The 26,742-nt window shown below is 52.1% G+C and overlaps 2 protein-coding genes across 2 annotated transcripts; both read right to left on the minus strand.

The window, feature by feature from the left end:
• Positions 1-117: 117 nt before the first annotated feature.
• LOC144112059 (uncharacterized) lies at positions 118-18,403 on the minus strand. Its single transcript, XM_077645138.1, has 5 exons — positions 18,181-18,403; positions 16,908-17,096; positions 16,116-16,201; positions 230-315; positions 118-122 (listed from the first exon to the last, which is right to left on the minus strand). The coding sequence occupies exons 1-5, from the start codon at positions 18,319-18,321 to the stop codon at positions 118-120; spliced, it is 507 nt and encodes a 168-aa protein (XP_077501264.1). The 5' UTR covers positions 18,322-18,403.
• Positions 18,404-19,204: 801 nt separating this feature from the next.
• Positions 19,205-26,563, minus strand: LOC144112060 (uncharacterized). The gene is made up of 5 exons (XM_077645139.1): positions 26,363-26,563; positions 25,090-25,278; positions 24,298-24,383; positions 19,317-19,402; positions 19,205-19,209 (listed from the first exon to the last, which is right to left on the minus strand). Exons 1-5 carry the CDS (start codon positions 26,501-26,503, stop codon positions 19,205-19,207), a joined length of 507 nt encoding a protein of 168 aa, XP_077501265.1. The 5' UTR covers positions 26,504-26,563.
• Positions 26,564-26,742: the final 179 nt, after the last annotated feature.

Here is a 26,742-nt window from a genome sequence, read left to right on the forward strand (position 1 = left end):
GGATTGTTAGTGCCGAAAACAACCTGATCTCTTATCATAGATTCTTCGAGCGTGCCGAAATTGCATAGCTTCGCCTGTGTCTTTAACTGCCGCAGATATTGCTCAAAAGGCTTTCCTTCATCCTGCACGCGGAGGCGGAAAACGTGTCTTTCGTAAACTTCGTTTCCTTCATCCACACAGTACGCCTCAAACTTGCGCAGCACTGTCTGGTAGTCTTCCTTGCTCTCACCTGCTTCGAAGGAGAAGTTGTTATAGACGTCGAGAGCCTCTTCACCCGCGGCGCTGAGAAGGATTGCCGTCTTGGCGGCTTCCGATCTGGGCGGTGTAGTGGGCGTAGCCGTGAAGAAAAGCTCCAGTTCTTGCTTGAACGTGTGCCAGTTTCTTCGTAGGTTTCCGGAGAACTGTAGCGGCTCTGGAGGCTTGACAATATCCATATCGGCGGGGCTTCGGCACTTCTGACACCATGTATCGTACGTCTAAAGGGAATAGGCACACATTGCAGCAAGGTGCTGTGCCGACGAAGAAAAAAGCCTCTCGGCAGTTTATTCCTCTCCTTTTTAAAGGCCACGAAACGAAAGAGGGGAAGGGGAACGAGGGAGGGAAAGATGCGGCCCGCCGTTCTCGGGCTGATAAGCTGCTATCTGATACAGCTCTGATGCAAGAAAACCTGCTTCAAAGAGCGCAGCAAAGTGATTGGTACGATGAAAGGTGTTTGCGCTGCTGCTGCTAATTGAGGGTAGACGGGGAACAGATGCTCCTTTTCTAGCTGGCGGCATACCACGTGGGGCAGGTCACAGGGGCCAGTTGATATTCTGTAATGAGGTAGTATCGCTCTCCGCCGGAATCGCGGCAGTCAATCAGTTGCCCACGTGTTAACGCAGATGACCGGAAGCGCAGCCATGTACGTAGCTCTCATGCAAGTAAACCTGTGGCGAACAGCGCAGCAAAATGATAAGTGCGATGAAAGCTGTTTTCGAAGCTGCTGCTGAGTGAGGGTAGACGGGGAACAGATGCTCCTTTTCTTGCTGGCAGCAGATTACGTGGGACAGGTCACAGGGGCCAGTTGATATGCTGTAATGACGTGGTATCGCTATCCGCTGGAATCGCGGCAGTCAGTTTCCCAAGTGTGGAAACGCAGATGACAGGAAGCACAGCCTGGTACGTAGCTCTGATGCAAGTAAACCTGCGGCAAAGAGCACAGCAAAGCGATTAGTGCGATGAAAGCTGTTTTCGAAGCTGCTGCTAAGTGAGGGTAGACGGGGAACAGATGCTCCTTTTGTAGCTGGCAGCAGGCCACGTGGGGCAGGTCACAGGGGCCAGTTGATATGCTGTAATGACGTGGTATCGCTCTCAGCTGGAATCCCGGCAGTCAATCAGTCGCCCACGTGTTAACGCAGATGACCGGAAGTGCAGCTTGGTACGTAGCTCTGATGCAATTAAACCTGCGCCAAAGAACGCAGGAGAGTGATTAGTGCGATGAAAGGTGTTTTCGCCTCCGCTGCTAAGTGATAGAGACGGGGAACAGGTGCTCTTTTTCTAGCCGGCATTAGACCACGTGGTGCCGATCAGAGGAGCCAGTTGATATGCTATATTACGTGGTATCGCTCTCCGCTGGAATCCCGGCTGTCAATCAGTTGTCAACGTGTGGTTACGTAGATGACCGGAAGCTCAGCCTGGTACGTAGCTCTTATGCAAGTAAACCTGCGGCAAAGAGCGCAGAAAAGTGATTTGTGCGATGACAGCTGTTTTCGCCGCTGCTGCTAAGTGAGAGTAGACGGGGAACAGATGCTCCTTTTCTAGCCGGCAGTACACCGCGTGGTGCAGGTCAGAGGGGCCAGTTGATATGGTGTAATGACGTGGTATCGCTCTCCGCTGGAACCCCGCCAGTTAATCAGTTGCCCACTTGTAACACAGATGACAGGAAGCACAGCCTGGTACGTAGCTCTGATGCAAGTAAACCTCGGCGAAGAGGGCAGCAAAGTGATTATTGCGATGAAAGCTGTTTTTGCCGCTGCTGCCAAGTGAGGGCAGACGGGGAACAGATGCTCCTTTTCTAGCTGGCAGAAGACCACGTGGGGCAGGTCACAGGGGCCATTTGATATGCTGTAATGAGGTGGTATCGCTCTCCGCTGGAATTCCGGCAGTCAATCAGTTGCCCACTTGTGGTAACACAGATGACAGGAAGCACAGCCTGGTACGTAGCTCTGATGCAAGTAAACCTGCGGCGAAGAGCGCAGCAAAGTGATTAGTGCGATGAAAGTTGTTTTCGCCGCTCCTGCTAATTGAGGGTAGACGAGGAACAGATGCTCGTTTTCTAGGTGGCAGCAGACCACGTGGGGCAGGTCACAGGGGCCACAGTTGATATGCTATAATGACGTGGTATCGCTCTCCGCTGGAATCCCGGCAGTCAATCAGTTGTCAACGTGTGGTTACGTAGATGACCGGAAGCTCAGCCTGGTACGTAGCTCTGATGCAAGTAAACCTGCGGCGAACAGCGCAGCAAAGTGATTAGTGCGATGAAAGCTGTTCTCGCTGCTGCTAAGTGAGAGTTGACGGGGAACAGATGCTGATTTTCTAGCCGGCAGACGATGTGGTGCAGGTCAGAGGGGCCAGTTGATATGCTGTAAAGACGTGGTATCGCTCTCCACTGGAATCCCGGCAGCCAATCAGTTTCCCAAGTGTGGTAACGCAGATGACAGGAAGCACAGCCTGGTACGTAGCTCTGATGCAAGTAAACCTGCGGCAAAGAGCGCCGCAAAGTGATTAGTGCGATGAAAGCTGTTTTCGAAGCTGCTGCTAAGTGAGGGTAGACGGGGAACAGATGCTCCTTTTCTTGCTGGCAGCAGATTACGTGGGGTAGGTCATAGGGGCCAGTTGATATGCTGTATTGACGTGGTATCGCTCTCTGCTGGAGTTCCAGCAGTCAATCAGTTGCTCACGTGTGGTAACGCAGATGACCGGAAGCACAGCCTGGTACGTAGCTCTGATGCAAGTCAACCTGCGGCAAAGAGCGCAGAAAAGTGATTAGTGCGATGAAAGTTGTTTTCGTCGCTGCTGCTAAGTGAGGGTAGACGGGGAACAGATGCTCCTTTTCTTGCTGGTAGCAGATCAGGTGGGGCAGGTCACAGGGGCCAGTCGATATGCTGTAATGACGTGCTATCGCTCTCCGCAGGAATCCCGGCAGTCAATCAGTTTCCCAAGTGTGGAAACGCAGATGACAGGAAGCACAGCCTGGTACGTTGCTCTGATGCAATTAAACCTGCGGCAAAGAACGCAGGAAAGTGATTAGTGCGATGAAAGGTGTTTTCGCCTCCGCTGCTAAGTGATAGTAGACGGGGAACAGATGCTCCTTTTCTAGCCGGCATTAGACCACGTGGTGCCGATCAGAGGAGCCAGTTGATATGCTATATTACGTGGTATCGCTCTCCGCTGGAATCCCGGCTGTCAATCAGTTGTCAACGTGTGGTTACGTAGATGACCGGAAGCTCAGCCTGGTACGTAGCTCTGATGCAAGTAAACCTGCGGCAAAGAGCGCAGAGTGATTTGTGCGATGACAGCTGTTTTCGCCGCTGCTGCTAAGTGAGAGTAGACGGGGAACAGATGCTCCTTTTCTAGCCGGTAGTAGACCACGTGGTGCAGGTGAGAGGGGCCAGTTGATATGGTGTAATGACGTGGTATCGCTCTCCGCTGGAACCCCGCCAGTTAATCAGTTGCCCACTTGTAACACAGATGAGAGGAAGCACAGCCTGGTACGTAGCTCTGATGCAAGTAAACCTGCGGCGAAGAGCGCAGCAAAGTGATTAGTGCGATGAATGTTGTTTTCGCCGCTCCTGCTAATTGAGGGTAGAAGGGGTACAGATGCTCCTTTTCTTGCTGGCAGCAGACCACGTGGGGCAGGTCACAGGGGCCAGTTGATATGCTGTAATGGCGTGGTATCGCTCTCCGCTGGAATCCCGGCAGTCAATCAGTTGTCAACGTGTGGTTACGTAGATGACCGGAAGCTCAGCCTGGTACGTAGCTCTGATGCAAGTAAACCTGCGGCAAAGAGCGCAGCAATGTGATTACTGCGATGAAAGTTGTTTTCGCCGCTGCTGCTAAGTGAGAGTAGACGGGGAACAGATGCTCCTTTTCTAGCCGGTAGTAGACCACGTGGTGCAGGTGAGAGGGGCCAGTTGATATGGTGTAATGACGTGGTATCGCTCTCCGCTGGAACCCCGCCAGTTAATCAGTTGCCCACTTGTAACACAGATGAGAGGAAGCACAGCCTGGTACGTAGCTCTGATGCAAGTAAACCTGCGGCGAAGAGCGCAGCAAAGTGATTAGTGCGATGAAAGCTGTTCTCGCTGCTGCTAAGTGAGAGTTGACGGGGAACAGATGCTGCTTTTCTAGCCGGCAGACGATGTGGTGCAGGTCAGAGGGGCCAGGTGAAATGCGGTAATGACGTGGTATCGCTCTCCGCTGGAACCCCGCCAGTCAATCAGTTGCCCACTTGTAACACAGATGGCAGGAAGCACAACCTGGTACGTAGCTCTGATGCAAGTAAACCTCGGCGAAGAGCGCAGCAAAGTGATTAGTGCGAAGAAAGCTGTTTTCGCCGCTGCTGCTAAGTGAGAGTTGACGGGGAACAGATGCTGCTTTTCTAGCCGGCAGACGATGTGGTGCAGGCCAGAGGGGCCAGGTGAAATGCGGTAATGACGTGGTATCGCTCTCCGCTGGAATCCCGGCAGTCAATCAGTTTCCCAAGTGTGGTAACGCAGATGACCGGAAGCACAGCCCGGTACGTAGCTCTGATGCAAGTCAACCTGCGGCAAAGAGCGCAGAAAAGTGATTAGTGCGATGAAAGTTGTTTTCGCCGCTGCTGCTAAGTGATCTTGTGATTGTCTCTTATATTTTGCGCTAACATTTGTACATAGAACTATGCACCAACTAGCCCCGCAACAAGTGTTACCAGAGTCTGGTACGTAGCTCTGATGCAAGTCAACCTGCGGCAAAGAGCGCTGCAAAGTGATTAGTGCGATGAAAGATGTTTTCGCCGCTGCTCCCAAGTGAGGGTAGACGGGGAACAGATGATTCTCTTCTAGCTGGCAGCAGGCCATATGGGGCAGGTCACAGGGGCCAGTTGATATGCTGTAAAGACGTGGTATCGCTCTCCGCTGGAATCCCGGCAGTCAATCAGTTTCCCAAGTGTGGTAACGCAGATGACCGGAAGCACAGCCCGGTACGTAGCTCTGATGCAAGTAAACCTGCGGCGAACAGCGCAGCAAAGTGATTAGTGCGATGAAAGTTGTTTCCGCCGCTCCTGCTAAGTGAGGGCAGAGGGGGAACAGATGCTCCTTTTCTAGCTGGCAGCAGGCCACGTGGGGCAGGCCACAGCGGCCAGTTGATATGCTGTAATGACGAGGTATCGCTCTCCGCTGGAATCCCGGCAGTCAATCAGTTTCCCGAGTGTGGAAACGCAGAAGACCGGAAGCATAGCCTGGTACATAGCACTGATTCAATTGTACCTGCGGCAAAGAGCGCAGCAAAGTGATTAGTACGATGAAAGCTGTTTTCGCTGCTGCTGCTAAGTGAGGGTAGACGGGGAACAGATGCTCTTTTTCTAGCTGGAGAGAGACCACGTGGGGCAGGTCACAGGGGCCAGTTGATATGCTGTAATGACGTAGTATCGCTCTCCGCTGGTATCCCGGCAGTCAATCAGTTGGTAACGTGTGGTAACGCAGATGACCGGAAACACTGCCTGGTACGTAGCTCTGATGCAAGTACACCTGCGGCGAACAGCGCAGCAAAGTGATTAGTGCAATGAAAGCTGTTTTCGCTGCTGCTGCTAAGTGAGGGTAGACGGGGAACAGATGCTCTTTTTCTAGCTGGAGAGAGACCACATGGGGCAGGTCACAGGGGCCAGTTGATATGCTGTAATGACGTGGTATCGCTCTCCGCCTGAATCCCGGCAGTCAATCAGTTGCCCACGTGTGGAAACGCAGATGACCGGAAGCGCAGCCTGCTACGTACCTCTGACGCAAGTATACCTGCGGCGAACAGCGCAGCAAAGTGATTAGTGCGATGAAAGCTGTTCTCGCTGCTGCTAAGTGAGAGTTGACGGGGAACAGATGCTGCTTTTCTAGCCGGCAGACGATGTGGTGCAGGTCAGAGGGGCCAGGTGAAATGCGGTAATGACGTGGTATCGCTCTCCGCTGGAACCCCGCCAGTCAATCAGTTGCCCACTTGTAACACAGATGACAGGAAACACAGCCTTGTACATAGCTCTGATGCAAGTAAACCTGCGGAAAAGAGCGCAGCAAAGTGATTAGTGCGAAGAAAGCTGTTTTCGCCGCTGCTGCTAAGTGAGAGTTGACGGGGAACAGATGCTGCTTTTCTAGCCGGCAGACGATGTGGTGCAGGTCAGAGGGGCCAGGTGAAATGCGGTAATGACGTGGTATCGCTCTCCGCTGGAACCCCGCCAGTCAATCAGTTGTCAACGTGTGGTTACGTAGATGACCGGAAGCTCAGCCTGGTACGTAGCTCTGATGCAAGTAAACCTGCGGCAAAGAGCGCAGCAATGTGATTACTGCGATGAAAGTTGTTTTCGCCGCTGCTGCTAAGTGAGGGTAGAAGGGGTACAGATGCTCCTTTTCTTGCTGGCAGCAGACCACGTGGGGCAGGTCACAGGGGCCAGTTGATATGCTGTAATGGCGTGGTATCGCTCTCCGCTGGAATCTTGGCAGTCAATCAGTTGACCACGAGTAGTAACGCAGATGACCGGAAACACAGCCTTGTACGTAGCTCTGATGCAAGTGAACCTGCAGCAAAGAGCGCAGAAAAGTGATTTGTATGATGACAGCTGTTTTCGCCGCTGCTGCTAAGTGAGAGTAGACGGGGAACAGATGCTCCTTTTTTAGGCGGCAGTAGACCACGTGGTGCAGGTTAGAGGGGCCAGGTGAAATGCTGTGATGACGTGGTATCGCTCTCCGCCTGAATCCCGGCAGTCAATCAGTTGCCCACGTGTGGAAACGCAGATGTCCGGAAGCGCAGCCTGCTACGTACCTCTGACGCAAGTATACCTGCGGCGAACAGCGCAGCAAAGTGATTAGTGCGATGAAAGCTGTTCTCGCTGCTGCTAAGTGAGAGTTGACGGGGAACAGATGCTGCTTTTCTAGCCGGCAGACGATGTGGTGCAGGTCAGAGGGGCCAGGTGAAATGCGGTAATGACGTGGTATCGCTCTCCGCTGGAACCCCGCCAGTCAATCAGTTGCCCACTTGTAACACAGATGGCAGGAAGCACAGCCTGGTATGTAGCTCTGATGCAAGTAAACCTCGGCGAAGAGCGCAGCAAAGTGATTATTGCGATGAAAGCTGTTTTCGCCGCTGCTGCTAAGTGATCTTGTGATTGTCTCTTATATTTTGCGCTAACATTTGTACATAGAACTATGCACCAACTAGCCCCGCAACAAGTGTTACCAGAGTCTGGTACGTAGCTCTGATGCAAGTCAACCTGCGGCAAAGAGCGCTGCAAAGTGATTAGTGCGATGAAAGATGTTTTCGCCGCTGCTCCCAAGTGAGGGTAGACGGGGAACAGATGATTCTCTTCTAGGTGGCAGCAGGCCATATGGGGCAGGTCACAGGGGCCAGTTGATATGCTGTAAAGACGTGGTATCGCTCTCCGCTGGAATCCCGGCAGTCAATCAGTTTCCCAAGTGTGGTAACGCAGATGACCGGAAACACTGCCTGGTACGTAGCTCTGATGCAAGTACACCTGCGGCGAACAGCGCAGCAAAGTGATTAGTGCAATGAAAGCTGTTTTCGCTGCTGCTGCTAAGTGAGGGTAGACGGGGAACAGATGCTCTTTTTCTAGCTGGAGAGAGACCACATGGGGCAGGTCACAGGGGCCAGTTGATATGCTGTAATGACGTGGTATCGCTCTCCGCCTGAATCCCGGCAGTCAATCAGTTGCCCACGTGTGGAAACGCAGATGACCGGAAGCGCAGCCTGCTACGTACCTCTGACGCAAGTATACCTGCGGCGAACAGCGCAGCAAAGTGATTAGTGCGATGAAAGCTGTTCTCGCTGCTGCTAAGTGAGAGTTGACGGGGAACAGATGCTGCTTTTCTAGCCGGCAGACGATGTGGTGCAGGTCAGAGGGGCCAGGTGAAATGCGGTAATGACGTGGTATCGCTCTCCGCTGGAACCCCGCCAGTCAATCAGTTGCCCACTTGTAACACAGATGACAGGAAACACAGCCTTGTACATAGCTCTGATGCAAGTAAACCTGCGGAAAAGAGCGCAGCAAAGTGATTAGTGCGAAGAAAGCTGTTTTCGCCGCTGCTGCTAAGTGAGGGTAGACGGGGAACAGATGCTCCTTTTTTAGCCGGCAGCAGACCACGTGGTGCAGGTCAGAGGGGCCAGGTGAAATGCTGTGATGACGTGGTATCGCTCTCCACTCGAATACCGGCAGTCAATCAGTTGGCCACGTGTGGTAACGCAGATGACCGGAAACACAGCCTTGTACATAGCTCTGATGCAAGTAAACCTGCGGAAAAGAGCGCAGCAAAGTGATTAGTGCGAAGAAAGCTGTTTTCGCCGCTGCTGCTAAGTGAGGGTAGACGGGGAACAGATGCTCCGCTTCTTGCTGGCAGCAGATCACGTGGGGCATGTCACAGGGTCCAGTAGATATGCTGTAATGACGTGGTATCGCTCTCCGCTGGAATCCCGGCCGTCAATCAGTTGCTCACGTGTGGTAACGCAGATGACCGGAAGCTCAGCCTTGTACGTAGCTCCGATGCAAGTAAACATGCGGCAAAGAGCGCAGCAAAGTGATTAGTGCGATGAAAGCTGTTTTCGCCGCTGCTGCTAAGTGAGAGTAGACGGGGAACAGATGCTCCTTTTCTAGCCGGCATTAGACCACGAGGTTCAGGTCAGAGGGGACAAGTCAATTGCTGTAATGATGTGGTATCGCTCTCCGCTGGAATCCCGGCAGTCAGTCATTTGCCTACGTGTGATAACGCAGATGACCGGAAGCACAGCCTTGTACGTAGCTCTGATGCAAGTAAACCTGCGGCAAAGAACGAAGCAAAGTGATTAGTGCGATGAAAGCTGTTTTAGCCGCTGCTGCTAAGTGAGAGTAGACGGGGAACAGATGCTCCTTTTCTAGCCGGCATTAGACCACGAGGTTCAGGTCAGAGGGGACAAGTCAATTGCTGTAATGATGTGGTATCGCTCTCCGCTGGAATCCCGGCAGTCAGTCATTTGCCTACGTGTGATAACGCAGATGACAGGAAGCACAGCCTTGTACGTAGCTCTGATGAAAGTAATCCTGCGGCAAAGAACGAAGCAAAGTAATTAGTGCGATGAAAGCTGTTTTCGCCGCTGCTGCTAAGTGAGAGTAGACGGGGAACAGATGCTCCTTTTCTAGCCGGCATTAGACCACGAGGTTCAGGTCAGAGGGGACAAGTCAATTGCTGTAATGATGTGGTATCGCTCTCCGCTGGAATCCCGGCAGTCAGTCATTTGCCTACGTGTGATAACGCAGATGACTGGAAGCACAGCCTTGTACGTAGCTCTGATGCAAGTAAACCTGCGGCAAAGAACGAAGCAAAGTGATTAGTGCGATGAAAGCTGTTTTCGCCGCTGCTGCTAAGTGAGAGTAGACGGGGAACAGATGCTCCTTTTCTAGCCGGCATTAGACCACGAGGTTCAGGTCAGAGGGGACAAGTCAATTGCTGTAATGATGTGGTATCGCTCTCCGCTGGAATCCCGGCAGTCAGTCATTTGCCTACGTGTGATAACGCAGATGACCGGAAGCACAACCTTGTACGTAGCTCTGATGCAAGTAAACCTGCGGCAAAGAACGAAGCAAAGTGATTAGTGCGATGAAAGCTGTTTTCGCCGCTGCTGCTAAGTGAGAGTAGACGGGGAACAGATGCTCCATTTCTAGCCGGCATTAGACCACGAGGTTCAGGTCAGAGGGGACAAGTCAATTGCTGTAATGACGTGGTATCGCTCTCCGCTGGAATCCCGGCAGTCTATCAGTTGGTAACGTGTGGTTACGCAGATGACCGGAAGCAAAGCCTGGTACATTGCACTGACTCAAGTAAACTGCGGCAAAGAGCGCAGTAAAGTGATTAGTACGATTAAAGCTTTTTGCGATGCTGCTGCTAAGTGAGAGTAGACGGGGAACAGATGCTCCTTTTTTTAGCCGGCAGTAGAGCACGTGGTGCAGGTTAGCGGGGCCAGGTAAAATGCTGTGATGACGTGGTTCGCTCTCCACTTGAATCCCGGCAGTCAATCAGTTGGCAAACGTGTGGTAACGCAGATGAACGGAAACACAGCCTTGAACATAGCTCTGATGCAAGTAAACCTGCTGCAAAGAGCGCAGCAAAGTGATTAGTGCGAAGAAAGCTGTTTTCGCCGCTGCTGCTAAGCGAGGGTAGACGGGGAACAGATGCTCCTTTTCTTGCTGGCAGCAGACCACGTGGGGCAGGTCACAGGGGCCAGTAGATATGCTGTAATGACGTGGTATCGCTCTCCGCTGGTATCCCGGCAGTCAATCAGTTGGCAAACGTGTGGTAACGCAGATGAACGGAAACACAGCCTTGAACATAGCTCTGATGCAAGTAAACCTGCGGCAAAGAGCGCAGCAAAGTGATTATTGCGATGAAAGCTGTTTTCGAAGCTGCTGCTAAGTGAGGGTAGACGGGGAACAGATGATCCTTTTCTTGCTGGCAGCAGATTACGTGGGGCAGGTCACAGGGGCCAGTTTAGATGATGTAATGACGTGGTATCGCTCTCCGCTGGAATCCCGGCAGTCAATCAGTTGCCCACGAGTAGTAACGCAGATGACCGGAAACACAGCCTTGTACGTAGCTCTGATGCAAGTGAACCTGCTGCAAAGAGCGCAGAAAAGTGATTTGTATGATGACAGCTGTTTTCGCCGCTACTGCTAAGTGAGAGTAGACGGAGAAGAGATGCTCCTTTTTTAGGCGGCAGTACACAACGTGGTGCAGGTTAGAGGGGCCAAGTGAAATGCTGTGATGACGTGGTATCGCTCTCCGCCTGAATCCCGGCAGTCAATCAGTTGCCCACGTGTGGAAACGCAGATGACCGGAAACGCAGCCTGGTACGTAGCTCTGATGCAAGTATACCTGCGGCGAACAGCGCAGCAAAGTAATTAGTGCGATGAAAGCTGTTCTCGCTGCTGCTAAGTGAGAGTTGACGGGGAACAGATGCTCCTTTTCTAGCCGGCAGACGATGTGGTGCAGGTCAGAGGGGCCAGGTGAAATGCGGTAATGACGTGGTATCGCTCTCCGCTGGAACACCGGCAGTCAATCAGTTGCCCACTTGTTACACAGATGACAGAAAGCACAGCCTGGTACGTAGCTCTGATGCAAGTAAGCCTCGGCGGAGAGCGCAGCAAAGTGATTATTGCGATGAAAGCGGTTTTCGCCGCTGCTGCTAAGTGATCTTGTGATTGTCGCTTATATTTTTGCGCTAACATATGTACATAGAACTATGCACCAACTAGCCCCGCGACAAGTGCAACCAGAGTCTGGTACGTAGCTCTGATGCAAGTCAACCTGCGGCAAAGAGCGCTGCAAAGTGATTAGTGCGATGAAAGGTGTTTTCGCCGCTGCTGCCAAGTGAGGGCAGACGGGGAACAGATGCTACTTTTCTAGCTGGCAGCAGGCCATGTGGGGCTGGTCACTGGGGCCAGTTGATATGCTGTAATGATGTGGTATCGCACTCCGCTGGAATTCCGGCAGTCAATCAGTTTCCCAAGTGTGGTAACGCTGATGACAGGAAGCACAGCCTGGTAGGTAGCTCTGATGCAAGTAAACCTGCGGCAAAGAGCGCATCAAAGTGATTAGTGCGATGAAAGCTGTTTTCGAAGCTGCTGCTAAGTGAGGGTAGACGGGGAACAGATGCTCCTTTTCTTGCTGGCAGCAGATTACGTGGGGTAGGTCACAGGGGCCAGTTGATATGCTGTAATGATGTGGTATCGCTCTCTGCTGGAGTCCCGGCAGTCAATCAGTTGCTCACATGTGGTAACGCAGATGACCGGAAGCACAGCCTGGTACGTAGCTCTGATGCAAGTCAACCTGCGGCAAAGAGCGCTGAGAGTGATTAGTGCGATGAAAGTTGTTTTCGCCGCTGCTGCTAAGTGAGGGTAGACGGGGAACAGATGCTTCTTTTCTTTCTGGCAGCAGATCAGGTGGGGCAGGCCACAGGGGCCAGTCGATATGCTGAAATGACGTGGTATCTCTCTCCGCTGAAATACCGGCAGTCAGTCAGTTGCCCACGTGTGGTAACGCAGATGACCGGAAGCATAGCCTGGTACATAGCACTGATTCAATTGAACCTGCGGCAAAGAGCGCAGCAAAGTGATTAGTACGATGAAAGCTGTTTGAGCTGCTGCTGCTAAGGGAGGGTAGACGGGGAACAGATTCTCTTTTTCTAGCTGGCGAGAGACCACGTGGGGCAGGTCACAGGGGCCAGTTGAAATGCTGTAATGACGTGGTATCGCTCTCCGCTGGAATCCCGGCAGTCAATCAGTTGCCCACGTGTGGAAACGCAGATCACCGGAAGCGCAGCCTGGTACGTAGCTCTGATGCAAGTATACCTGCGGCGAACAGCGCAGCAAAGTGATTAGTGCGATGAAAGCTGTTCTCGCTGCTGCTAAGTGAGAGTTGACGGGGAACAGATGCTCCTTTTCTAGCCGGCAGACGATGTGGTGCAGGTCAGAGGGGCCAGGTGAAATGCGGTAATGACGTGGTATCGCTCTCCGCTGGAACCCCGCCAGTCAATCAGTTGCCCACTTGTAACACATATGGCAGGAAGCACAGCCTGTTACGTAGCTCTGATGCAAGTAAACCTCGGCGAAGAGCGCAGAAAGTGATTATTCCGATGAAAGCTGTTTTCGCCGCTGCTGCTAAGTGATCTTGTGATTGTCTCTTATTTTTTTTGCGCTAACATTTGTACATAGAACTATGCACCAACTAGCCCCGCAACAAGTGTTACCACAGTCTGGTACGTAGCTCTGATGCAAGTCAACCTGCGGCAAGGAGCGCTGAAAAGTGATTAGTGCGATGAAAGCTGTTTTCGCCGCTGCTGCCAAGTGAGGGCAGACGGGGAACAGATGCTCCTTTTCTAGCTGGCAGCAGGCCATGTGGGGCAGGTCACAGGGACCAGTTTATATGCTGTAATGACGTGGTATCGCTGTCCGGTGGAATCCCGGCAGTCAATAAGTTTCTCAAGTGTGGAAACGCAGATGACAGGAAGCACAGCCTGGTACTTAGCTATGATGCAAGACAACCTGCGGCAAAGAGCGCAGCAAAGTAATTAGTGCGATAAAAGTTGGTTTCGCTGCTGCTGCTAGGTGAGGGTAGACGGGGAACAGATGCTAATTTTCTTGCTGGCAGCAGATCAGGTGGGGCAGGTCACAGGGGCCAGTCGATATGCTGTAATGACGTGGTATCGCTCTCCGCTGGAATCCCTGCAGTCAATCAGTTTCCCAAGTGTGGAAACGCAGATGACAGGAAGCACAGCCTGGTACGTAGTTCTGATGCAAGTAAACCTGCAGCAAAGAGCACAGAAAAGTGATTTGTGCGATGACAGCTGTTTTCGCCGCTGCTGCTAAGTGAGAGTAGACGGGGAAAAGATGCTCCTTTCCTAGCCGGCAGTAGACCACGTGGTGCAGGTCAGAGGGGCCAGTTGATATGCTGTAATGACGTGGTATCGCTCTCCGCTGGAACCCCGCCAGTCAATTAGTTGCCCGCTTGTGGTAACACAGATGACAGGAAGCACAGCCTGGTACGTAGCTCTGATGCAAGTAAACCTGCGGCGAAGAGCGCAGGAAAGTGATTAGTGCGATGAAAGTTGTTTTCGCCGCTCCTGCTAATTGAGGGTAGACGAGGAACAGATGATCCTTTTCTAGGTGGCAGCAGACCACGTGGGGCAGGTCACAGGGGCCAGTTGATATGCTATAATGACGTGGTATCGCTCTCCGCTGGAATCCTGGCAGTCAATCAGTTGTCAACGTGTGGTTACGTAGATGACCGGAAGCTCAGCCTGGTACATAGCTCTGATGAATGTAAACCTGCGGCAAAGAGCGCAGCAATGTGATTAGTGCGATGAAAGTTGTTTTCGCCGCTGCTGCTAAGTGAGAGTAGACGGGGAACAGATGCTCCTTTTCTTGCTGGCAGCAGATCAGGTGGGGCAGGCCACAGGGGCCAGTCGATATGCTGAAATGACGTGGTATCTCTCTCCGCTGAAATACCGGCAGTCAGTCAGTTGCCCACGTGTGGTAACGCAGATGACCGGAAGCATAGCCTGGTACATAGCACTGATTCAATTGAACCTGCGGCAAACAGCGCAGCAAAGCGATCAGTACAATGAAAGCTGTTTTCGCTGCTGCTGCTAAGTGAGGGTAGACGGGGAACAGATGCTCTTTTTCTAGCTGGCGAGAGACCACGTGGGGCAGGTCACAGGGGCCAGTTGATATGCTGTAATGACGTGGTATCGCTCTCCGCTGGAATCTCGGCAGTCAATCAGTTGCCCACGAGTAGTAACGCAGATGACCGGAAACACAGCCTTGTACGTAGCTCTGATGCAAGTAAACTTGCAGCAAAGAGCGCAGAAAAGTGATTTGTATGATGACAGCTGTTTAGTGAGAGTAGATGGGGAACAGATGCTCCTTTTTTTTAGGCGGCAGTAGACCACGTGGTGCAGGTTAGAGGGGCCAGGTGAAATGCTGTGATGACGTGGTATCGCTCTCCGCCTGAATCCCGGCAGTCAATCAGTTGCCCACGTGTGGAAACGCAGATGACCGGAAGCGCAGCCTGGTACGTAGCTCTGATACAAGTATACCTGCGGCGAACAGCGCAGCAAAGTGATTAGTGCGATGAAAGCTGTTTAGAAGCTGCTGCTAAGTGAGGGTAGACGGGGAACAGATGCTCCTTTTCTTGCTGGCAGCAGATTACGCGGGGTAGGTCACAAGGGCCAGTTGATATGCTGTAATCACGTGGTATCGCTCTCTGCTGGAGTCCCGGCAGTCAATCAGTTGCTCACATGTGGTAACGCAGATGACCGGAAGCACAGCCTGGTACGTAGCTCTGATGCAAGTCAACCTGCGGCAAAGAGCGCAGAAAAGTGATTATTGCGATGAAAGTTGTTTTCGCCGCTGCTGCTAAGTGAGGGTAGACGGGGAACAGATGCTCCTTTTCTTGCTGGTAGCAGATCAGGTGGGGCAGGTCACAGGGGCCAGTCGATATGCTGTAATGACGTGCTATCGCTCTCCGCTGAAATACTGGCAGTCAGTCAGTTGCCCACGTGGGGTAACGCAGATGACAGGAAGCACAGCCTTGTATGTAGCTCTTGTATCGTACGTCTAAAGGGAATAGGCACACATTGCAGCAAGGTGCTGTGCCGACGAAGAAAAAGCCTCTCGGCAGTTTATTCCTCTCCTTTTTAAAGGCCACGAAACGAAAGAGGGGAAGGGGAACGAGGGAGGGAAAGATGCGGCCCGCCGTTCTCGGGCTGATAAGCTGCTATCTGATACATTTTCTCTTCTGTATAAAAAACAAAAAAAAACAAAAAGACAAACTACGATATTTGGCGGAATCTGCAGTCATAGTGAAGTCGTCGAGGTTCCGCACGTTGCCTGGTTGATTTCCGCGGACCTGACGAGGTGAGATCGTTTTCTTGCGTAGCTGCTTTTGGATCTTCGATGTTCTGTCTGTGCCGTGGAGATTGTTCTTGCGAGATGTCGACGTCCCGGCCTGTCTCCTGAGCCGCGTGCGTCGGATGCACCATGTTTTGTCGGTCTGTATGTGCGTGTCCTCCCGGGCGGTCGATATCCTGGTCTTTGTCGCTGAGACACTGTTTTCCCAGGCTGTCGACGTCCTGATCTCTGTGCATACTTTCATCGCCTCCGGGAATGTGCAGCAAGTGTTGCCTGTTTCTCCTCAAGAGCCGCTGGTTCTCAGTCTTCACCACGTACGACCTCGGTGCTGCTTTCTCGATTACTGTTGCTGTGCGTGACCAGTTGTCGCCGTGCACACGAACTGAACTGCCCTCTTTGAGAGGTGGCATACCTTTCCCCTCGAAGATTGGCAATGCTTTCGCACTGAGACACTGGAATCCTCGTTGTTTTCAGGCAGGGAAGTGCGGAGGCGTCAGCCTTGCAGCAGTTCGCCCGGAGAGCGGCCATCTTCTAAGGGAGAAGAACGATAGGCTAAGAGACTCAACCAAAAGTCACCGCGTGACTCATTCGTCTTCTTATGGATGCGCTTAATTATCTGAACCCCCTTTTCCGCAAGCCCATTTGACCTTGGGAATTCTGGACTCGATGTGATGTGCTGGAAGTCGTACTTCTGCGCAAACAAACGAAATTCTCGCGATGAAAACTGGGGCCCGTTGTCAGTCCACACTTGCACCGGGATGCCGTACCGTGAGAAAATGGCCGATATCTTGACTATGACCTCTTTTGCCGCTGTGCCTCTTAGCTTCTCTACTTCAGGGAAATTTGAGTGGGCATCGTACACTACGACATAAGCGGCTCCCCCAAACTGGCAGAGGTCAATTCCTACGCGGTACCATGGCCTATCCGGGGTGGGCTGCATGAGCAAGGATTCCCTCTGCTGGTTGTACGCATACTTTTGGCAAGTACTGCTCACTCGCACGAACTCGTCAATGGCACTGTTTAGCGCAGGCCAGAATACCAATCTCCGCGCGCTGGCTTTGCATTTATTTAGTCCAAGGTGCCCCTCGTGAATCCTCTGAAGAATTTCTGCTCTCATAGATTTAGGTATGACAACTTTAGAGCCCTTGAGCAGTATTCCTTCTACCACAGACAGCTCTCTGGCAAACGGTTTGAGTTCACCGTCGATGGCAGCCCCTTGTGAAATTCGCTGTCTCACCTCGCTTAAGTACGGGTCATCCCTGATTTCCTTTTCCAGACGCTCTTTCATTGGCGTGCTTACGATGCTGGAGACGACCTGTACGGCATGGATGTCGCAGTCTGCTTCCGATGAGGCACTCGACGCCTGCGTTGGCACCGGTGCACGTGACAACATGTCCGCCAGCAGCAAGTCTTTGCCAGGAACGAACTGCAACGTATATTCATATTGTAGCAGCCTAATAAAAAAACGCTGCAATCGCGGAGGCATGTCTGCAATGTTCTTTTGGGAAATTGCAAGCAAGGGCCTATGGTCAGTTTCGATCAGTAGCCTGCGGCCATAAACAAAATGATGGAACTTTTCGCATGCGAACACTACCGCAAGCGTTTCCTTTTCAATTTGCGAATAGCGGGTTTCGCTATCTGTTAGGGTCCTTGATGCGTACGACACTGGTCGCCAGTCACTGCCATATCGCTCCAGTAGTGCAGCGCCCAAACCATTCCCCGAAGCGTCCGCAGTGATCTTGGTTTCCTTTGCTTCATCAAAAAGCGCCAGTATAGGAGGGTTTGTCAGTGCGTCGCAAATTTCTCTCCATTCACGCTGATGCGCCGCCGTCCATTCAAACATGACGTTTTCTTTTAAGAGTGTGCGCAGTAAGACTGTCTTATCACTCAGTGACGGGACGTACTTGCGAAAGTAGTTAACAACGCCCATCATTCTGCGCACTGAATGCCTATCTTGCGGCGCCGGCAGCGAAAGGACGCTTTCAACTAAGTTGCGACCGGGGCGAACGCCTTGCTCGCCTATTACGTCGCCCAAGAACGCAATTTCTTTCAACCCAAACACGCATTTCTGCCTGTTAAACGTCAAGCCCGCCTGTGCTGCCCGCGTTAGCACGGCCTGGAGGCGCTCGTTATGCTGCTTCTTACTGTCACCCCACACTAGAATATCATCAATGTATATGCGGACGCCTTCCAGTCCCTCGAAGATTTCAGTTAGCGTTTTCTGGAAAACTTCGCTCGCTGATGAAATTCCAAAAGACGCAAAAATCGGTAACACCCAAATGGTGTCGCAAAAGTACACACCCGCGATGTAGCTTCCTCTAATGGGATTTGATGGAAACCTGCATTGGCGTCTAGCCAGGAAAAAAACTTTGCACCCGAAAGCTCTGCCTCAATCTCTTCCCTTGTTGGCATTGGATAGTGCTCGCGTTTGATGTTCTTGTTGATTTCCCTTGGATCCATGCAGACACGAAGCGCTCCATCTTTCTTACGCGCTATCACCAAGGGCTTACCCATTCTGTGGGCTCATCCACCTTTTTGATAATGGCAGCCTTTTCCATGCGCTCCAGTTCTTGTCGAAGAGGGTCCCGGAGGGCCAAAGGTACTCTTCGTGCTGGATGCACTACTGGGACAGCATCCGCCCGCAGGACCATCCGGTACTGCCGTCCAACACACCCCGTACCCTGGAACAAGTCTGGAAAGGCTTTCTCCGGTGCTGTCTCATTCCATTCCACCGAATCCACAGCTTCCGGCCCTAGCCCAAACTGCTGACATGTCTGCAGCCCTAGTATGGCCTGCCGACCCTTCTTGACCACGAAGAAGGTCACAACGTGTGCCACACCGTTGAGAACAAGGATCTCTCTATCCACTCTGACATGCTTGATAGCACTGCCGTTGTACGCGTTCAGCACTGCAGTGCTTTTCTGGAGGCTCGCGGTGTTTTTCAAACGACGGTAAAGAGTTACAGGAACTATGTTTTCTTGTGAGCCTGTGTCAACTTTGAATATAATTTCTTTGCCGCGTATGTTTCCGCCGACCGTCCAGTCTGCACCGGCCCCGCCGCTGATTCCGCACACTCCGATATCTAAAATATCGAACCCGTCCTCCATCTTATCTTCTTTTACTTAATCTACCTGTCTGCTCTGGCGGCGCCTGCAGCATACCGCAAAATGATTCGGCTTCTTGCAAGCATAACATATCTTTCCATACGCCGGGCAGTCTCCTTGCGCATGAGCCCTGTTGCATTGTCGACATCGAAAAGGTTTCCGGTCATGCTCCCGTTTGTGGGCGTAGTCTACTTGTAGGGTGTCATTCGACCAAGCAGCATTTTGCCGCGCCGAGACCTCGGCCGCTTTGCACATCTGCTCCGCCTTCTGTAAGGTTAGGTCCTTTTCTCGTAGCATTTTCTCTCTTATCTTCGGATTGTTAGTGCCGAAAACAACCTGATCTCTTATCATAGATTCTTCGAGCGTGCCGAAATTGCATAGCTTCGCCTGTGTCTTTAACTGCCGCAGATATTGCTCAAAAGGCTTTCCTTCATCCTGCACGCGGAGGCGGAAAACGTGTCTTTCGTAAACTTCGTTTCCTTCATCCACACAGTACGCCTCAAACTTGCGCAGCACTGTCTGGTAGTCTTCCTTGCTCTCACCTGCTTCGAAGGAGAAGTTGTTATAGACGTCGAGAGCCTCTTCACCCGCGGCGCTGAGAAGGATTGCCGTCTTGGCGGCTTCCGATCTGGGCGGTGTAGTGGGCGTAGCCGTGAAGAAAAGCTCCAGTTCTTGCTTGAACGTGTGCCAGTTTCTTCGTAGGTTTCCGGAGAACTGTAGCGGCTCTGGAGGCTTGACAATATCCATATCGGCGGGGCTTCGGCACTTCTGACACCATGTATCGTACGTCTAAAGGGAATAGGCACACATTGCAGCAAGGTGCTGTGCCGACGAAGAAAAAAGCCTCTCGGCAGTTTATTCCTCTCCTTTTTAAAGGCCACGAAACGAAAGAGGGGAAGGGGAACGAGGGAGGGAAAGATGCGGCCCGCCGTTCTCGGGCTGATAAGCTGCTATCTGATACAGCTCTGATGCAAGAAAACCTGCTTCAAAGAGCGCAGCAAAGTGATTGGTACGATGAAAGGTGTTTGCGCTGCTGCTGCTAATTGAGGGTAGACGGGGAACAGATGCTCCTTTTCTAGCTGGCGGCATACCACGTGGGGCAGGTCACAGGGGCCAGTTGATATTCTGTAATGAGGTAGTATCGCTCTCCGCCGGAATCGCGGCAGTCAATCAGTTGCCCACGTGTTAACGCAGATGACCGGAAGCGCAGCCATGTACGTAGCTCTCATGCAAGTAAACCTGTGGCGAACAGCGCAGCAAAATGATAAGTGCGATGAAAGCTGTTTTCGAAGCTGCTGCTAAGTGAGGGTAGACGGGGAACAGATGCTCCTTTTCTTGCTGGCCGCAGATTACGTGGGACAGGTCACAGGGGCCAGTTGATATGCTGTAATGACGTGGTATCGCTATCCGCTGGAATCGCGGCAGTCAGTTTTCCAAGTGTGGAAACGCAGATGACAGGAAGCACAGCCTGGTACGTAGCTCTGATGCAAGTAAACCTGCGGCAAAGAGCACAGAAAAGCGATTAGTGCGATGAAAGCTGTTTTCGAAGCTGCTGCTAAGTGAGGGTAGACGGGGAACAGATGCTTCTTTTCTTTCTGGCAGCAGATCAGGTGGGGCAGGCCACAGGGGCCAGTCGATATGCTGAAATGACGTGGTATCTCTCTCCGCTGAAATACCGGCAGTCAGTCAGTTGCCCACGTGTGGTAACGCAGATGACCGGAAGCATAGCCTGGTACATAGCACTGATTCAATTGAACCTGCGGCAAAGAGCGCAGCAAAGTGATTAGTACGATGAAAGCTGTTTGAGCTGCTGCTGCTAAGGGAGGGTAGACGGGGAACAGATTCTCTTTTTCTAGCTGGCGAGAGACCACGTGGGGCAGGTCACAGGGGCCAGTTGAAATGCTGTAATGACGTGGTATCGCTCTCCGCTGGAATCCCGGCAGTCAATCAGTTGCCCACGTGTGGAAACGCAGATCACCGGAAGCGCAGCCTGGTACGTAGCTCTGATGCAAGTATACCTGCGGCGAACAGCGCAGCAAAGTGATTAGTGCGATGAAAGCTGTTCTCGCTGCTGCTAAGTGAGAGTTGACGGGGAACAGATGCTCCTTTTCTAGCCGGCAGACGATGTGGTGCAGGTCAGAGGGGCCAGGTGAAATGCGGTAATGACGTGGTATCGCTCTCCGCTGGAACCCCGCCAGTCAATCAGTTGCCCACTTGTAACACATATGGCAGGAAGCACAGCCTGTTACGTAGCTCTGATGCAAGTAAACCTCGGCGAAGAGCGCAGAAAGTGATTATTCCGATGAAAGCTGTTTTCGCCGCTGCTGCTAAGTGATCTTGTGATTGTCTCTTATTTTTTTTGCGCTAACATTTGTACATAGAACTATGCACCAACTAGCCCCGCAACAAGTGTTACCACAGTCTGGTACGTAGCTCTGATGCAAGTCAACCTGCGGCAAGGAGCGCTGAAAAGTGATTAGTGCGATGAAAGCTGTTTTCGCCGCTGCTGCCAAGTGAGGGCAGACGGGGAACAGATGCTCCTTTTCTAGCTGGCAGCAGGCCATGTGGGGCAGGTCACAGGGACCAGTTTATATGCTGTAATGACGTGGTATCGCTGTCCGGTGGAATCCCGGCAGTCAATAAGTTTCCCAATTGTGGAAACGCAGATGACAGGAAGCACAGCCTGGTACTTAGCTATGATGCAAGACAACCTGCGGCAAAGAGCGCAGCAAAGTAATTAGTGCGATAAAAGTTGGTTTCGCTGCTGCTGCTAGGTGAGGGTAGACGGGGAACAGATGCTAATTTTCTTGCTGGCAGCAGATCAGGTGGGGCAGGTCACAGGGGCCAGTCGATATGCTGTAATGACGTGGTATCGCTCTCCGCTGGAATCCCTGCAGTCAATCAGTTTCCCAAGTGTGGAAACGCAGATGACAGGAAGCACAGCCTGGTACGTAGTTCTGATGCAAGTAAACCTGCAGCAAAGAGCACAGAAAAGTGATTTGTGCGATGACAGCTGTTTTCGCCGCTGCTGCTAAGTGAGAGTAGACGGGGAAAAGATGCTCCTTTCCTAGCCGGCAGTAGACCACGTGGTGCAGGTCAGAGGGGCCAGTTGATATGCTGTAATGACGTGGTATCGCTCTCCGCTGGAACCCCGCCAGTCAATTAGTTGCCCGCTTGTGGTAACACAGATGACAGGAAGCACAGCCTGGTACGTAGCTCTGATGCAAGTAAACCTGCGGCGAAGAGCGCAGGAAAGTGATTAGTGCGATGAAAGTTGTTTTCGCCGCTCCTGCTAATTGAGGGTAGACGAGGAACAGATGATCCTTTTCTAGGTGGCAGCAGACCACGTGGGGCAGGTCACAGGGGCCAGTTGATATGCTATAATGACGTGGTATCGCTCTCCGCTGGAATCCTGGCAGTCAATCAGTTGTCAACGTGTGGTTACGTAGATGACCGGAAGCTCAGCCTGGTACATAGCTCTGATGAATGTAAACCTGCGGCAAAGAGCGCAGCAATGTGATTAGTGCGATGAAAGTTGTTTTCGCCGCTGCTGCTAAGTGAGAGTAGACGGGGAACAGATGCTCCTTTTCTTGCTGGCAGCAGATCAGGTGGGGCAGGCCACAGGGGCCAGTCGATATGCTGAAATGACGTGGTATCTCTCTCCGCTGAAATACCGGCAGTCAGTCAGTTGCCCACGTGTGGTAACGCAGATGACCGGAAGCATAGCCTGGTACATAGCACTGATTCAATTGAACCTGCGGCAAACAGCGCAGCAAAGCGATCAGTACGATGAAAGCTGTTTTCGCTGCTGCTGCTAAGTGAGGGTAGACGGGGAACAGATGCTCTTTTTCTAGCTGGCGAGAGACCACGTGGGGCAGGTCACAGGGGCCAGTTGATATGCTGTAATGACGTGGTATCGCTCTCCGCTGGAATCTCGGCAGTCAATCAGTTGCCCACGAGTAGTAACGCAGATGACCGGAAACACAGCCTTGTACGTAGCTCTGATGCAAGTAAACTTGCAGCAAAGAGCGCAGAAAAGTGATTTGTATGATGACAGCTGTTTAGTGAGAGTAGATGGGGAACAGATGCTCCTTTTTTTTAGGCGGCAGTAGACCACGTGGTGCAGGTTAGAGGGGCCAGGTGAAATGCTGTGATGACGTGGTATCGCTCTCCGCCTGAATCCCGGCAGTCAATCAGTTGCCCACGTGTGGAAACGCAGATGACCGGAAGCGCAGCCTGGTACGTAGCTCTGATACAAGTATACCTGCGGCGAACAGCGCAGCAAAGTGATTAGTGCGATGAAAGCTGTTTAGAAGCTGCTGCTAAGTGAGGGTAGACGGGGAACAGATGCTCCTTTTCTTGCTGGCAGCAGATTACGCGGGGTAGGTCACAAGGGCCAGTTGATATGCTGTAATCACGTGGTATCGCTCTCTGCTGGAGTCCCGGCAGTCAATCAGTTGCTCACATGTGGTAACGCAGATGACCGGAAGCACAGCCTGGTACGTAGCTCTGATGCAAGTCAACCTGCGGCAAAGAGCGCAGAAAAGTGATTATTGCGATGAAAGTTGTTTTCGCCGCTGCTGCTAAGTGAGGGTAGACGGGGAACAGATGCTCCTTTTCTTGCTGGTAGCAGATCAGGTGGGGCAGGTCACAGGGGCCAGTCGATATGCTGTAATGACGTGCTATCGCTCTCCGCTGAAATACTGGCAGTCAGTCAGTTGCCCACGTGGGGTAACGCAGATGACAGGAAGCACAGCCTTGTATGTAGCTCTTGTATCGTACGTCTAAAGGGAATAGGCACACATTGCAGCAAGGTGCTGTGCCGACGAAGAAAAAGCCTCTCGGCAGTTTATTCCTCTCCTTTTTAAAGGCCACGAAACGAAAGAGGGGAAGGGGAACGAGGGAGGGAAAGATGCGGCCCGCCGTTCTCGGGCTGATAAGCTGCTATCTGATACATTTTCTCTTCTGTATAAAAAACAAAAAAAAACAAAAAGACAAACTACGATATTTGGCGGAATCTGCAGTCATAGTGAAGTCGTCGAGGTTCCGCACGTTGCCTGGTTGATTTCCGCGGACCTGACGAGGTGAGATCGTTTTCTTGCGTAGCTGCTTTTGGATCTTCGATGTTCTGTCTGTGCCGTGGAGATTGTTCTTGCGAGATGTCGACGTCCCGGCCTGTCTCCTGAGCCGCGTGCGTCGGATGCACCATGTTTTGTCGGTCTGTATGTGCGTGTCCTCCCGGGCGGTCGATATCCTGGTCTTTGTCGCTGAGACACTGTTTTCCCAGGCTGTCGACGTCCTGATCTCTGTGCATACTTTCATCGCCTCCGGGAATGTGCAGCAAGTGTTGCCTGTTTCTCCTCAAGAGCCGCTGGTTCTCAGTCTTCACCACGTACGACCTCGGTGCTGCTTTCTCGATTACTGTTGCTGTGCGTGACCAGTTGTCGCCGTGCACACGAACTGAACTGCCCTCTTTGAGAGGTGGCATACCTTTCCCCTCGAAGATTGGCAATGCTTTCGCACTGAGACACTGGAATCCTCGTTGTTTTCAGGCAGGGAAGTGCGGAGGCGTCAGCCTTGCAGCAGTTCGCCCGGAGAGCGGCCATCTTCTAAGGGAGAAGAACGATAGGCTAAGAGACTCAACCAAAAGTCACCGCGTGACTCATTCGTCTTCTTATGGATGCGCTTAATTATCTGAACCCCCTTTTCCGCAAGCCCATTTGACCTTGGGAATTCTGGACTCGATGTGATGTGCTGGAAGTCGTACTTCTGCGCAAACAAACGAAATTCTCGCGATGAAAACTGGGGCCCGTTGTCAGTCCACACTTGCACCGGGATGCCGTACCGTGAGAAAATGGCCGATATCTTGACTATGACCTCTTTTGCCGCTGTGCCTCTTAGCTTCTCTACTTCAGGGAAATTTGAGTGGGCATCGTACACTACGACATAAGCGGCTCCCCCAAACTGGCAGAGGTCAATTCCTACGCGGTACCATGGCCTATCCGGGGTGGGCTGCATGAGCAAGGATTCCCTCTGCTGGTTGTACGCATACTTTTGGCAAGTACTGCTCACTCGCACGAACTCGTCAATGGCACTGTTTAGCGCAGGCCAGAATACCAATCTCCGCGCGCTGGCTTTGCATTTATTTAGTCCAAGGTGCCCCTCGTGAATCCTCTGAAGAATTTCTGCTCTCATAGATTTAGGTATGACAACTTTAGAGCCCTTGAGCAGTATTCCTTCTACCACAGACAGCTCTCTGGCAAACGGTTTGAGTTCACCGTCGATGGCAGCCCCTTGTGAAATTCGCTGTCTCACCTCGCTTAAGTACGGGTCATCCCTGATTTCCTTTTCCAGACGCTCTTTCATTGGCGTGCTTACGATGCTGGAGACGACCTGTACGGCATGGATGTCGCAGTCTGCTTCCGATGAGGCACTCGACGCCTGCGTTGGCACCGGTGCACGTGACAACATGTCCGCCAGCAGCAAGTCTTTGCCAGGAACGAACTGCAACGTATATTCATATTGTAGCAGCCTAATAAAAAAACGCTGCAATCGCGGAGGCATGTCTGCAATGTTCTTTTGGGAAATTGCAAGCAAGGGCCTATGGTCAGTTTCGATCAGTAGCCTGCGGCCATAAACAAAATGATGGAACTTTTCGCATGCGAACACTACCGCAAGCGTTTCCTTTTCAATTTGCGAATAGCGGGTTTCGCTATCTGTTAGGGTCCTTGATGCGTACGACACTGGTCGCCAGTCACTGCCATATCGCTCCAGTAGTGCAGCGCCCAAACCATTCCCCGAAGCGTCCGCAGTGATCTTGGTTTCCTTTGCTTCATCAAAAAGCGCCAGTATAGGAGGGTTTGTCAGTGCGTCGCAAATTTCTCTCCATTCACGCTGATGCGCCGCCGTCCATTCAAACATGACGTTTTCTTTTAAGAGTGTGCGCAGTAAGACTGTCTTATCACTCAGTGACGGGACGTACTTGCGAAAGTAGTTAACAACGCCCATCATTCTGCGCACTGAATGCCTATCTTGCGGCGCCGGCAGCGAAAGGACGCTTTCAACTAAGTTGCGACCGGGGCGAACGCCTTGCTCGCCTATTACGTCGCCCAAGAACGCAATTTCTTTCAACCCAAACACGCATTTCTGCCTGTTAAACGTCAAGCCCGCCTGTGCTGCCCGCGTTAGCACGGCCTGGAGGCGCTCGTTATGCTGCTTCTTACTGTCACCCCACACTAGAATATCATCAATGTATATGCGGACGCCTTCCAGTCCCTCGAAGATTTCAGTTAGCGTTTTCTGGAAAACTTCGCTCGCTGATGAAATTCCAAAAGACGCAAAAATCGGTAACACCCAAATGGTGTCGCAAAAGTACACACCCGCGATGTAGCTTCCTCTAATGGGATTTGATGGAAACCTGCATTGGCGTCTAGCCAGGAAAAAAACTTTGCACCCGAAAGCTCTGCCTCAATCTCTTCCCTTGTTGGCATTGGATAGTGCTCGCGTTTGATGTTCTTGTTGATTTCCCTTGGATCCATGCAGACACGAAGCGCTCCATCTTTCTTACGCGCTATCACCAAGGGCTTACCCATTCTGTGGGCTCATCCACCTTTTTGATAATGGCAGCCTTTTCCATGCGCTCCAGTTCTTGTCGAAGAGGGTCCCGGAGGGCCAAAGGTACTCTTCGTGCTGGATGCACTACTGGGACAGCATCCGCCCGCAGGACCATCCGGTACTGCCGTCCAACACACCCCGTACCCTGGAACAAGTCTGGAAAGGCTTTCTCCGGTGCTGTCTCACTCCATTCCACCGAATCCACAGCTTCCGGCCCTAGCCCAAACTGCTGACATGTCTGCAGCCCTAGTATGGCCTGCCGACCCTTCTTGACCACGAAGAAGGTCACAACGTGTGCCACACCGTTGAGAACAAGGATCTCTCTATCCACTCTGACATGCTTGATAGCACTGC

This window comes from Amblyomma americanum, unplaced genomic scaffold, assembly GCF_052857255.1.
Source record: "Amblyomma americanum isolate KBUSLIRL-KWMA unplaced genomic scaffold, ASM5285725v1 scaffold_40, whole genome shotgun sequence".
Lineage (NCBI taxonomy): Eukaryota > Metazoa > Arthropoda > Arachnida > Ixodida > Ixodidae > Amblyomma > Amblyomma americanum.